Raw genomic sequence first — 13,510 nt, 5'->3', positions numbered from 1 at the left:
TGTTTCAATGCTTCCTCCATATGCACACTAGCATTAGGCAAAATGGTTTTGCTTAACTTTCTTGTTGTTATGTGCCTTCAAGTCAATTAGGACTTATGGTGACCCTATGAATCAGTGACCTCCAATAGCATCTGTCATGAACCACCCTGTTCAGATCTTGCAAGTTCAGGTCTGTGGCTTCCTTTATGGAATCAGTCCATCTCTTGTTTGGCCTTCCTCTTTTTCTACTCCCTTCTGTTTTTCCCAGCATTATGGTCTTTTCTAGTGAATCATGTCTTCTCATGATGTGTCCAAAGGACGATAACCTCAGTTTCATAATTTTAGCTTCTAGTCATAGTTCTGGTTTAATTTGTTCTGACACCCAATTATTTGTCTTTTTTCGTGGTTCATGGTATGTGCAAAGCTCTCCTCCAACACCACATTTCAAATAAGTTGATTTTTCTCTTATCCGCTTTTTTCACTGTCCAACGTTCACATCCATACATAGATATTGGGAATACCATGGTCTCAATGATCCTGACTTTAGTGTTCAGTGATACATCTTTTCATTTCAGGACATTTTCTAGTTCTCTCACAGCTGCCCTCCCCAGTCATAGCCTTCTTTTGATTTCTTGACTATTGTCTCCATTTTGGTTAATGACTGTGCCAAGGTATTGATAATCTTTCACAAGTTCAATGTCCTCATTGTCAACTTTAAAGTTACATACATCTTCTGTTGTCATTACTTTAGTCTTCTTGACATTCAGCTGTAGTCCTGCTTTTGTGCTTTCCTCTCTAAGCAGAAGTAACTTTCTTACTGAACTGGTATTTTTCTCTGTAAAGGGAGTTTGTTTGCACGGCACAGTATTCAAGTATCTAATTTCCACCTGCATTCTGAAGTAGTGTAGTCTAAGAAAGGCATTTTATCACTGAATATAACTGAATCACAACACGTAGGTAAGCACTGCCTCAAACGAAGGCAAGAATGAACTGCAGTGAGAGTGGATGGAGCAGCCCAGGACTTGACTTCAGTGCATTCTTGCCTTCAGATGCTAGATGGCGCTATAACCCATGTGATGGCATGCTACCTGGGGAAAAAAGCATTTTATCACTGGATGGTACTGAATGCATAATACCAGCCCTGAATCAGCTCAACAAAGGGGAATTTCTTTATACAGTGGGTTGGTGTAATCCAGCCTTCCCCAACATAGTGCCTTCCAGATGTTTTGGACTACAGTTCCCATAATTCCTCATTCACCATGCAGGGTGGGGCTAATAAGAGCTGCAGACATAGGTGTACATGTAGGGTTCCTAGTTTTTAAGCCAGAGGTCTCCAACCTATTGGGGGTCTGTGGGCAAATTTGCAAATAAGAAAACTGTCACAGGCACCACCCACACTACAACCAAGCACACATCACAACTAATTCTACTGGCTACAGTAGAATGCTTCTTTCACGTCTAATTCAATGGAGGGGAGGGTACCCTATGAGCACTGGGGAAGGCCTCTTTGGGTGCTGCTGTGCTCATAGGGCCACATTAGCACTCCATGTCTTAAAACCATAGTTAGAGACAAGGAGAAGCAGGATAACACTCCCCACAACTTCTTTCTGCCCTTAATTATGGTCTGTATGTTGCCACACGGAATATACTTCCACAAATTTGCATTCAGTAGTTCAATAGAAAAATAAATTCATACTACCTAAAATTCCGAACATGCAGAACTAGTTTGAAAGAATCAGGAACAGCTGCAGCACTAGGGGACTGAAGAAGACCTGCCCTGGGAGTAAGTATCTGAGCATCTGGGTGCTTGCTGTTCGCTCCTTTGGGTTGCTGTCTCTCAAGACAGCTGAAGTCCCTGGTAAGTGCTGCAAAGACTGGGACCCCCTGCCTGACCATTGCTCCAGAGAGAGGCTGCAATTAATCTTGCAGCCTCTTGCATCAGCTGCTGGCTGGGTCGGGAGGCATAAAAGCCCAGCTGCCCTTGGGCGGTGGGTCTGCCACCGGAGGGGTTGCCACCAAAAGAGAGACACCAAAGGGGGTTGCCCCTTGGGGAGTCCCAAGGGCAAGGGTGCTACTACCCTTCTATTACCTTTTTTAAAAAGGTTGTTTTCTGTTAAACCAGTCTAGAGGAGATTGGTGGTGGGGAGGGCGTGTGGTGCATGTGTCGTTCCGGCACAGGGTGAGAGCCTGTGCAGTGAACTGAATGATAGGAGAAAGTCACCAGATGCCTTCAGAGTAAGAGTCTGTAACTGGCAGAAGGCTGGCCCTCCCTGGGTGTGAGCCAGGAGGGGGAGTAGATGGGCCCTGTGTGAAAAAGTTTGAATGGGTATGACTGTTTCCAATTCCCGCAGAGGCCTACTGGGATAATTGGCTCCAGCAGATTTTGTTGGTGGGCTCGTGTTGGGTCCATATCAAGTATTTAGGAGGAGTCTTAGTAGGGAGGAACATGGGTGATGCCACCCCAATTTCAGTGATCACACGTAGAGGGAAATATAGCCATGGGGAGGTGGTGACTTACCATAGAAGATGAGAGCAAGGCTATCTGCGCCTTGTTCCTTGCTGCCACTCCTCTCATGGATGGGTTCCTTGTTGATCATCTGCTATGCCCACTGGCCTGTGTGTGTTGCTCAACACCAGATCGGTACACAATAAGACCACTCACATCCATGATTTGATTGTGGATGAAAGTGCTGGTGTGCATTACCGAGACCTGGGTGGGTGAGTTGGGAGGAGTTGATCTGACCCAGCTTTGCCCACCTGGATACTCGGTGCAACACCAGCACAAGCTGCAGGGACGGGGGGGAGGGGAGAACCTGCTGTGGTCTAGAGAACTTCCATCTCTATCACCAGACAGCCACTCTGGCTTGGAGCTCACTGTGAGGGCCTGTACCTGGTGTTGGGCAAAGGAGACAGTAAACTAGAGTTGCTGCTGGTGTACCGTCCACCCTGCTACCCAATAGCTTCTCTGACTAAGTTGGCGGAGGCCATCTTGGCTGTGGTGTTGGATGAGCCTAGGATGATAGTGCTGGGTGATTTCAATGCGCACGCTGAGGCTGCCTCTAGTGTTCCAGCTTGGGACTTCATGGCCTCCATGACAACCATGGGGCTGTCTCAAGTTGTCACTGGCCCAATGCATAGGGCAGGGCACACCCTCGACTTGGTTTTTGCTCCAGATGGAGGAAGGAGTGGTCTGGAGATGGGGGGGTGGATGTCACCTCATTGTCATGGTCAGATCATTGCCTGGTGAACTTTAGACTTATGGCTCTGATCCTTCCTTGCAGGGGTGGTGGACAGATTAAGATGGTCCACCCCCGGAAACTAATGGAATCCACAGGATTCCTGAATGCCCTGGGGGAGTTCCCAATAGATAGAGCAGGTGACCCTGTTGAAGTCCTTGTCACGCTGTGGAGGCATGTTGGGCTCTCAACATGGTTGACCCCGAGCGCCCTCTCTGGCATTGTGGAGCCCGGTTTGCACCTTGGTACACCAGTGACCTAAGGGCAATGAAACAGGCTGGACGATGGCTAGAGCGCAAATGGCAAAAGACATGCTGTGAGGCTGACTGGGCACGAATAAAACATCATAACCATGCCTACTGTATGGTGGTGAGGGCGGCGAAGAAGGCCCACTTCTCTGCCTCCATTGCATCCTCAAGTAGCTGTCCAGTGGAACTTTTCCATATTGTCAGAAGTCTGTTGACATCAACTCCTGGAAATGGAGTTTTAGACCCTTCAGAGGCCCACTGTGAATTGTTTGCAAGGCACTTTGAGGGTAAAGTTGCTCGTCTCCATAGTCGTCCAGATGCGCCATCCACATCTAATATAGTCTCCAAAGAGGTGTCCGGTGCAATGTCTGCTGCAATTTCTTGAGAATGGTTTCAGTTGATGCAGCCTAATGACGTAGACAAGGTGCTTGCGATGATGCAGCCAGCGACGTATTCTCTCAACCCTTGCCCTGGTTATAGGACTGAATCGGCCTTGGTTGCCCTGATGGATGACCTTTATCAGGAGAACAGGGGGAGTGTGACCCTGTTATTCTTACTTCATCTCTCAGCGGCTTTTGATAGCATTGACTATGGTATCCTTCCGGACCAACTTGGTGAGCTGGATATTGGAGGCACTGTTTTACAGTGATTCCAATCCTATCTCCAAGGTTGCCCTCAGAGAATAGCATTGGGTGACTGTCTTTCGGCCCCCTGGCAGTTGTACTGTGGAGTGCCGCAGGGTACCATTTTGTCCCCCATGCTGTTTAACATCTATATGAAGCCCTTGGGAGCAGTCATCAGGAGACTTGGGGCAAGGTGTCAGCAGTATGCTGATGATACCCAGCTCTATTTCTCCATAACATCTGACTCGGGAGAGGCCATGCAAACCCTGGACTCGGTGGTGAGCTGGATGAGGGCCAATAAACTGACCCTGAATCCTAGCAAGACGGAGGCACTGTGGGTTGGTGGGTCATGAGTTCGGATAATTAACCAGCTGCCTGCTTTGGATGTGTGTATTACCTCTGAAACAGCACGTTCATAGTCTGGAGATGCTCCTGGATCCATCTTTGTCACTAGAGGCCCAGGTGACCTCCGTGGCTAGGAATGCCTTATACCAGCTTTGGCTGATAAGACAGCTGTGGTAGTTTCTGGAGCAGGATAGCCTGACCACTGTTGTCCACGTGCTGGTAACCTTCAGGCTGGATTACTGTAATGCATTCTATGCGGGGCTGCCCTTGAGGTTGGTCCAGATATTGCAGCTGGTGCAAAATGCGGTGGCGAGACTGCTCACTAGGGCAGGGTACCACCAACATGTCACCCCACTGCTGAAAGAATTACACTGGCTGCCCATTTGCTACCGGGCCAAGTTCAAGGTTCTAGCTCTGGTGTACAAAGCCCTATACAGCTTGGGACCAGGATATCTGAAAGACCATCTTACCCCTTATATACCCAGTCGATCACTGCACTCTGCAGTTAAGGGCCTCCTGCAGATACCATCTTATCAGGAGGTCTGTTCTGCACAACATAGGAAACGGACCTTTAGTGTGGCAGCACCTACCCTGTGGAATTCTCTCCCCTTAAATATTAGGCAGGAGCCATCTCTGTTATCTTTTCGGTGCCTATTGAAGACTTTTCTCTTTCAACAAGCCTTTTAAGTTGAGACCTATCCCAGTCTGCGTCGTTTTGGAATTGCTTTTTAATATTTTTTTAAAACCTTTTTCTTTCTAAATGTACCATTGGTATCACCTGAAGAGTGAGTGATTCTCTTAGGTGGTCCGACATCACATGGGATATAGCGCCATCTAGCATCCGAAGGCAAGAATGGATCGAAGTCAAGACCTGGGGCATCAAGCCCCTCCCACCCCAGTTCATTTGTGACGAGACCAAAGTGAGAGACATATCTGAAAAGACAGAAAAGGCCAACGGGCCTAACAGCAAGGAAACGGTGTCCCAAAACATGACCCAAAGATCGCAAGCATATTAAACAAGTCCAAATTGGTCTTGACTTCGCAAAAAAGTTTAAATATTACAACTCTGAAGAGTGGTAATTGGTAAGGTAACAAAAAACCCCAATATCCTCCAAAAGGGGAGGGCCGTGATGTCGGACCACCTAAGAAAATCACCCTTCAGGTGATACCAATGGTACATTTTCCTTAGGTGGTCCGACATCACGTGGGATGTACCAAAGCAGCCCCTAACAGGGAGGGACCGCCTCCTGGTTTCTCAGCAGAAAAAACCTGTTGTAACACACGCCTCCCGAAGGAGGCATCAGCAGAAGCGTAACGGTCTATCTTATAATGTCTTATGAAAGAATTTGGGGTAGACCATACAGCTGCTCTGCAAATCTCTGCTAGAGGAGCATTGGTTGCAAAGGCAGCCGTAGTGGCAGCTGACCTAGTGGAATGTGCCGTTATGTTACGAGGCACTGGCAGCTGAAGGGACTCATAGGCCGATGCAATACAGGCACGCAACCAACAAGATAACGTGGAGCTGGACACCTTTTTCCCCAGAGTACGCAGGTGAAAGGATACAAATAAGGAATCCGTTGACCATATGTCCTGGGTGCGAGACAGGTAGGTCTTGAGGTCCCTCCGGACATCTAGCGAGTGCCAGGCCCTGACCAGGACCCTGGCCACCTGAAGAAAATGGCTATAGCTGTGCTGTTCCTAAATGACGACATTTAGAATCCCAACACGGGGCTATCTGGCTACAAATACGCCCACACAGTAGAAGGAAGCCGGCCCAGCTCAAAAGCAACCTCCGAGAGGAAGAGAAGCAGAATGAAGAGGTCAGAAAGCACCCAACCAAGTGACTCTAAATGCAGTCTAGCCAAAGAGAGCTGCCCCAGGGAGAGGAGAGTGATAAGAGCAAGCTCAAGCTGTTTAACAGAGGCAGAGGAGCAATCTGCCTCTAATTAGCTCCAAATCCCAGTGAGGCAAGCACACAAGCACCTCAGGAGAGGGAGCATTGACTCATAAAATCAGCCTAACCGCACATCTAAGAAGGGGATGTGGCAACCTCTGAGAACCAAAGTCACACTCAGTGGGGAGGGGCATTGAGTGTGTCCTTCTGCACTGGTGTAGTTCCTGGCCTGACAGGGACTGTAAAACCTAACATGATTCAAGAAGGGAGGAGAGCGAGTCCTGAGGGCTAGGATAATTATACGCAGTGGAGAGAACCCACGAGAGTGCCCTTCCGCCCTGGTATGTCTATGGTCTGGCATCTTTGATCTTGCAAAACAGGATCGTAGCTAACATAACCTGGTTCTGCGGCGGCAGCAGCCCGCTTGTCTGGATATGTCGGCCAATTGTAAACTTTGCCAAGAGGCTCCATGTGGTAGATGGGATCGAATAACCTTTGAACAGCCCAGAGAAGTATCCCTGGGCAAGAAAATGCAAACACCATCAAATACAGACGAAGCCAGGAACTTGTAAACAAGAAGTACCTGTAATAATCAAAACAACTGAACACAGTGGGAAGAGACAAAGAGGGCGTCCTTCCACAGCGGTCTGGAATTTGGGACACAGTGGGGAGGAGCAGTGAGAGTGTCCCTCCGCAAAGTATTGCCTGTGGTCTGATAGGAACAGCAAAGAGCTCCTTATTACTCTGCAGTAGCGGCAGGCTGCTCATCTGGATACAGCTCTTATGCCTGAGTAGAGACCTCTGACAGGGGCCCACTGGAGGTGAAGGTAATAAAATGGTCACCAGTCAATCTGTCCCAGCAATAGGAGGAGAAACTTCTGCCTGGTCTGGCTGGCTACCAGCCAAAAAGGGCGAGAGGTTAGTTACATGATATGTTGCCTGGGCTGGTCCACACTCACCTGTCATCTGGCCGTATTAGAAAATATGCACGTGAGTAGGCGTCTGGCCGCTGATCTTTCGTCATATACACGCATAAAGCAGGAGTTGCGGTATATGCCATCAACAAACGCGCAAAGGTAGGAGGAGTGGTTTGGAGAGAGATCAGTACATGCAAACAAGGGAAGATGTAGTACTGCTCCTGTCTTTAAATGCTTGGTTGTGTCGACAGCCGTGGAGTGAAGGCTGGAATACTTGTACTTTGTGTTGTGCCCGGGCATGTACTGTTGGCTTGTCCCTGAGGCTGGTCTATCATGTCCGGATCAGGAGACACGCACAATGGGGAAGGTACGGTATCACTCCTGCGCACCCGACAAGTAAGAGCAAGACAGTCATCCACGTAAGGCAGTATGGATTGAGGAAGGTGGATGTACCATGGAGCCTAGGTTCTTCAATATGGCACCAGGCCAGGTAGATACACGCACACAATGGAGAAGATGCAGTATTGCCACAGTGCACTACATAGACAGACAATTATTAGCAGGCCCTTTCTTAGACTCACCAGACCTGGATTAGGGTCGTCTAAGAAATTATCCAGCCACATCATAAAACCTCTAGAGAATATTAAAATTGCAGCAGAAGCCCACAAGGCTAAGGCGGTAGTCTCATGATTATGGTGAGGGCAGAAAATGACGTGCCTGCTGCAGGCGGGCCCATTGTCCTTTGGCCAATTTGTCAATGGATCTGGCACAGGAGGTAGTGATCTGTCGATCCTGGAAGTCTCAAAACCTTGGCCCCTTACACACAGGGAATAGCAGAATCATTCTTGAAAGTTTGGAGGCGTAAGGTGTCCAAAACAGTACGAGCGAGGGGTAGTCTCCCATATGAAACATCCTTCTCCTGTTCTATGGATCCTCCTCCTGTTCTAAAGCAACGCTCCACTCACCTCCCTCGGCTAGAAGGGAATACGAAGGATCCTCTGAACCGGTAGTCCCATCGCCGATCCTGCCTCCAGCGACATCAGAAGGATTTGGTGAGGGTGGTGGATTTGCTTCACTGCAGCCACAATGTCTCATAGCGCCAGAAAGTCCTTGCGCATTTAGCTGAAGGAAAGGATTGGCCTGTGACCCTGACTGCACTTGTGAGAAGAAGCCCAGTAAGTCCTGCAACTGTGGGAGAAACTCAGGGGACAACTGTAAACCCAGATGAGGGGCAAGAGCGGCCCTTTGTGGATCCGAGGGCACTGACTGCACTTTGCGGAGCAGAGGCTGGTGCCTTTGTTGAGGCCAATTAGCAGTGGTCTCATCAGACAGGCGAGATGTATGAGCCTCAGTTGATGACTTGGGTTGAGAAGGACAGTTCCCTGAACTATGGAACAATCTCCCTGATGAGGTACGCCTGGCACCAACATTGCTATCTTTTCGGCACCAGGTTAAAACTTTCTTCTTCTCCCAGGCATTTTAACATTTTAACATTTAGTATGTGTTGACAACTGTCTTGATTCTTCTGGTGAATTTGATAATTTTAAAGTTTAAAGTAAGTTTAAATAAAGTTTTACATTGTTTATATGTAGCCTATTGTATTTGATGTTTGACTGTTGTGCACCGCCCAGAGAGCTTCGGCTATGGGGCGGTATAGAAATTTAATAAATAAATAAATAAACCGGCGGCAAGGAACAAAGGAGAAGCCGCCACCGCTAGCTCCTGGACAAGGCTCATCTCAGGCAAAAAGGCCTGAATTGACAAGGACAAGCCGCTGCCGCCTGAGAGAAAGGCAGGCAGTAAAAAGGCTAAAGGAGCCGCAGGAGCAAGCTCCAACCGCCACTCGCCAAAAGGAGACTGCAGCCTCCAAATACTAGCCGCCGCCGTTATTAAACTGGCGGTAAAAGTAGCTAAGGGAGCCGCAGCTGCGGTTCCCAGCGAGGTAAAAAACAGTAAAAAACGGCCGCCGCCTGAAGAGACGGCGGCAAGGCAATGAAGGGCTGAAAAGAGAGCTGCCGCCGCAGCTCACAACAAAGCGGCCGCCGCCTGAGAAAGAGACGGCGGCAAGGCAAAAAAGGGGGACTGACGAGAGAGCCGCAGCCGCGACTCTCAGTAAAGGCTCGTCTCTCAGAGACGGGAGCCCAAAGGGAAAATGGCAGCCGCCGGATTCCCCAACGAAGGGACTAAAGGGGGGAAGCAAATGATCCAAAAAATAAAATACCCCCCCCCAAAAAACGTCCCAGACAACACGAAAGGTGAGGGAGGTAGGGAACGAGAGGAAATCACAGACGCTCACACTAAATCCCAAACTTAGCTATGCTAAAGAAGATCGAAATGCCTTGAACGAATAAAGGCAAGAATGAACTGGGGTAGGAGGGGCTTGATGCCCCAGGTCTTGCCTTCGATCCATTCTTGCCTTCGGATGCTAGATGGCGCTATATCCCACGTGATGTCGGACCACCTAAGGAAAACAATATGTTTTTAACCCTTTTTATTTAAGATGTTTTTAAAGGTTTTTTAAAAGAAGTGTTTAAAGTTGTTTTGTTTTAATGTATTTTATGGTCTGTTTTTATGATTTTAAAGTGTTTTTAGTGCTTTTGTTTGCCTCCCTAGCCTCCTGCTGGGAGGAAGGGTGGGATATAAATCAAATAATAAATAAATAGATAAATAAATAATAATTAGTTCCCAGTCGTAGTCCAACTTAAGAACCAACTCCCTCTCAATTTCTTAAACATATATGTCAAAATATCTCCAAATTAAACACTTACATCTCCAACACAGTTTTCAGCTGTTCAAGTTTGGATTTGCTTTCTTCAATTTCAGAGTCATTATTTTGTCCAAGCTCTATTAAAAGCTGTCTTGCAATATCAAGTACTTCCTAAAAAGAGTGATTAATTGTATTAGCAATTTATGAAAACAGAATTATGTGCATAGAAAAAAAGAAAAGGATTTTTTAAAAAGAGAACTTGCCTGTAGTTGCTTTGGCTTTTTTAGTTTTAGCTTCCCAGACTTGTATCCATTGCATTTTTCAAAAAGATCAAAAAACCTTTAAAAGAAACATGGAATGATTAGAAAGACAGGTTTGCTAGATCAGTGGTCCCCAACCTTTATGAGTATGGGACCCCCTTTATAAGCTCAAAAAATTTCATGACCCCCCTCCCATGCTAATAGTAATTTTAGCCTCTCTTAATTGCAAAAATGGTGTGTGGCAAAATCACATATCCAAATATCCCTTGCCATAAAAAGCTTCCTGCAGACAGGGAGGTGTTGCTTTCTTTTCTTAATGCAAAGGTTCATCAGATTGTTATCCCCCTCCCACACACACACACACATAGTCTGAAGATATACCATCCTGTCTCCCAACAGCACTAGGTTACAGAGTTAGACTAAGATCCAGGTTCAAATCCCCACCCAGCCATGTAGTCCACTGGGTGACCTTGGACCAGACACAGTCTCTCAGCCTGACCTATCTCACAGGGTTGGTGTAAGGATAAAATGGAAAGTTGGGGGGACTATGTGCACCAACTTGAGCAACTTGGAGGAAAGGTGGGACATAAATGAAATAATAATTAAATGAGTAAATAAATACATTTGAACTGCAATATGTGGGCCTCAGCCAACCTGCTGAGCTTTTAATAATAATAATAATGTGGTAGTGGTGGGGATGCTAGATTGTGAAGAGAGTGGATAGATTGAGTAGGGGGTTAGTCTACTCAACAAGGCTTTTAGGCCTTGGGATGATCATCAGAACTAATTACTTGGTTAGTGTGCACTTGGGGAATGAGAATGGAGCAGAAAACAGATTAACGCATATACGCACGCACCTGCCCCTCCTGCAAGCATCTGTAGGCATGTGTCATGAGTCAGGCAGATGGGAGGGGCCTGGTCGAAGGCACGTCAGAAGATGAGGACTTGGACTGGGAGCCAGGATGGGAGATGACAGCAGGGTGAACTCACAGGACGCTGTAACCCTCATCTCAGACAGTACAGTTTCCCCCACTCCTGACTTCCCTGCAGAATTGCCATCTAGCTCATTAGACACCCTCCAGCGTTACACGCCCCTGCCACCTGCCTCTGAGACACAGCCGGGCATTTCGGACATTTCTCTGCCTAGCACTGCCCAGTTTCCCATGCATCAATTGACTATTAGATCAAACTACCTTCGCCCCGCACGTGGCGGCACCACAGGTGGGAAGTTCAACAGTCGGAGGAGCCTCCGTGTGCACGTGTGTTCCAAGCCTACTTAAACTGACTCAGTGGGGAACCCAGTTGCTAAGTCAATGTCTTAGTGCCGCGTTAGATACTTAAGTCAGTGTTAGCTCAGGGCCAAAGTTCGTAGCAAGCTTAGTTAGGTTAATGAGGTGCACTGATTTTGAGGTATCTATAACTTTATTAAAAAGAGAAAAAAACACAGACATGTCTGTGACAGAGTCCTTCGATGATGGGCAGGATAGCGTGCATGCATTTGGGCACGTGGGAGAGGAGAAGCCCTCAATTGCTGCAGCACCTTGGAAAAAGAGATTGGGGTGGCAGAGTGTAGGTGGAAGAAAGGGGGGATGCTGCCACACAGCCTCAGAGATGGGGGCCGAGGAAGTCCTGAGAGCTTCCTCATTGCTCCTTGGCTCCGTCCGGGCTGAAGGCGAGATCTGGGGGTCATCGCAAATAAGAATAATTTTTAAAAGGAGATGGCAGTGAATCAGGAGCCAAAAAAGGCAAGCAGGCTGGCTGTCAGGAAGGAAGGGGGAAAGCAGCCTTTCCTTGTAGCATTGCTTCTTTTTGCTTCACGAAAAGCCCTCTCCTCTCGTTCTGAGTAAGGGTGTTGTCAGTGGCAGTGCGAGGAGTTGGTGATAGGAATCCTCTCTTCTTCCTGGTATCTCCACCCTCAGCCTCCTTTTGCATCTGCCATGTGTTTTATAGGCAGATGCCTGCCTTCGGTGAGCCTGAAAGATGCTCTGGTGCTTCAGCAAAAGTCCTCCCTTCTTGTTTGGAGCAAGGGGGAGGTGTCATCTGCAGCAGCAGTGTGGAGCAGACAGCTCCAGGGAATGAATTTTTTTAAAAATAAATAAATAATTCATTTCTTTACTGTTCTAGTCCCTTCTAGATTACTTCGCGGCCCCCAGGTTGGGAACCACTGTGCTAGATGTCCCAAGCCCAAGTTCTGCCATTATTGTCTGGTTCTAGATTTTGATAAAGGGAAAAATGGCTCAAACCCAGACTATTTGTCTTTACATCTGGCAAATGCCTGCTTGGGAAGCACATGGATGTAAACACGCAACAACGTGTTAAATTATGAACTTTCCATGTCTTAATAGATGGTCTTGAGAAGACTGTTTAGCACATTATATATACAATCTGTACTGAATATCGCATCAGGCTACCATTCCATGGCTTAAGTTCACCTGAAAATTTACCAGGGTTTATGTTTGTTAGCCAGTTTTGAAACGACTAATAACATAATTCTTAGGATTTAAGAGTTCTGAATTTTGTTTTATTTGTTTAAAAGATTTATACATATAGTCCTTCCTTCATCAGGATTTCCTGTGCACGTTACAAAAACAAAACAGGTAAAACATTTTTTTAAAACCCAAGGGAATAAAACATTTGACACTACAGCCTCACCATAGATAAACAGAAATGAAAAATTCAGTAAGTCCAACACAGGTACATTCCTAGAGGCCCCTCTGTTCAAATAATAACCTTACTACATGCATTAGGGGAAAATAATATGGACAAATTTGATATTTTCTCCTTCTCCAGCCACTTACTTTTGATGTTTAACTTCCATTTTCATTTTTTGTTTTGGTGTCCTATCTCCATGCCGTATAACAGCAATCACACATCTAAGTTCCATCCTGCAAGTGTACAAAGTTTAAAATAATATAATTTGTTATTGCCAATAATACACAGAATTCTGAAAAAACAGGAGGATATGGAAAGATTATTTATAATCTATTGATGTTTACTGCAACAGCATTTTAGCAAACATAAAAATTATTCAAAACTGAAAGAACCCTGGGTGATGAGAAATACAATAAAATGTTACATAATCAGTTTGCATAATTTAGGCAGGAGAACTATTCTCTTACATTGTCCCAGATGTGGTTGGCACAATAGGAATATCCTCTGCTTCTAAAGGTATGGACCATGGAATCTGAAACTGTGGAGCAAGTTCACGCATTACGATATTTCTGAATGGAACAAAAAAAGTGTTTGCTGAGATTAAAATGCCAATAATTTGTCTAATTGAAAAAGTACTTAATATTCAGTT

The 13,510-nt window shown here is 46.6% G+C and overlaps 1 protein-coding gene across 1 annotated transcript in view; it reads right to left on the bottom strand.

Moving 5' to 3' along the window:
* PPIP5K2 (diphosphoinositol pentakisphosphate kinase 2) overlaps positions 1–13,510 on the bottom strand; it is a 170,487-nt gene that overhangs the window by 89,729 nt on the left and 67,248 nt on the right. The window contains exons 11-14 of the mRNA XM_061623458.1: positions 13,329–13,430; positions 13,008–13,094; positions 10,213–10,288; positions 10,011–10,120 (exon numbers count right to left, since the gene is read on the bottom strand). Of these exons, the coding sequence (XP_061479442.1) occupies positions 10,011–10,120; positions 10,213–10,288; positions 13,008–13,094; positions 13,329–13,430 (375 nt within the window). The remainder of the gene's footprint in view (positions 1–10,010; positions 10,121–10,212; positions 10,289–13,007; positions 13,095–13,328; positions 13,431–13,510) is intronic.

The sequence above is a fragment of the Rhineura floridana genome, chromosome 1 (assembly GCF_030035675.1).
Source record: "Rhineura floridana isolate rRhiFlo1 chromosome 1, rRhiFlo1.hap2, whole genome shotgun sequence".
Taxonomy (NCBI): Eukaryota; Metazoa; Chordata; class Lepidosauria; order Squamata; family Rhineuridae; genus Rhineura; species Rhineura floridana.
The sequence above is the reverse complement of the archived record's forward strand: the minus strand, read 5'-3'. Positions and strand labels throughout refer to the sequence as shown.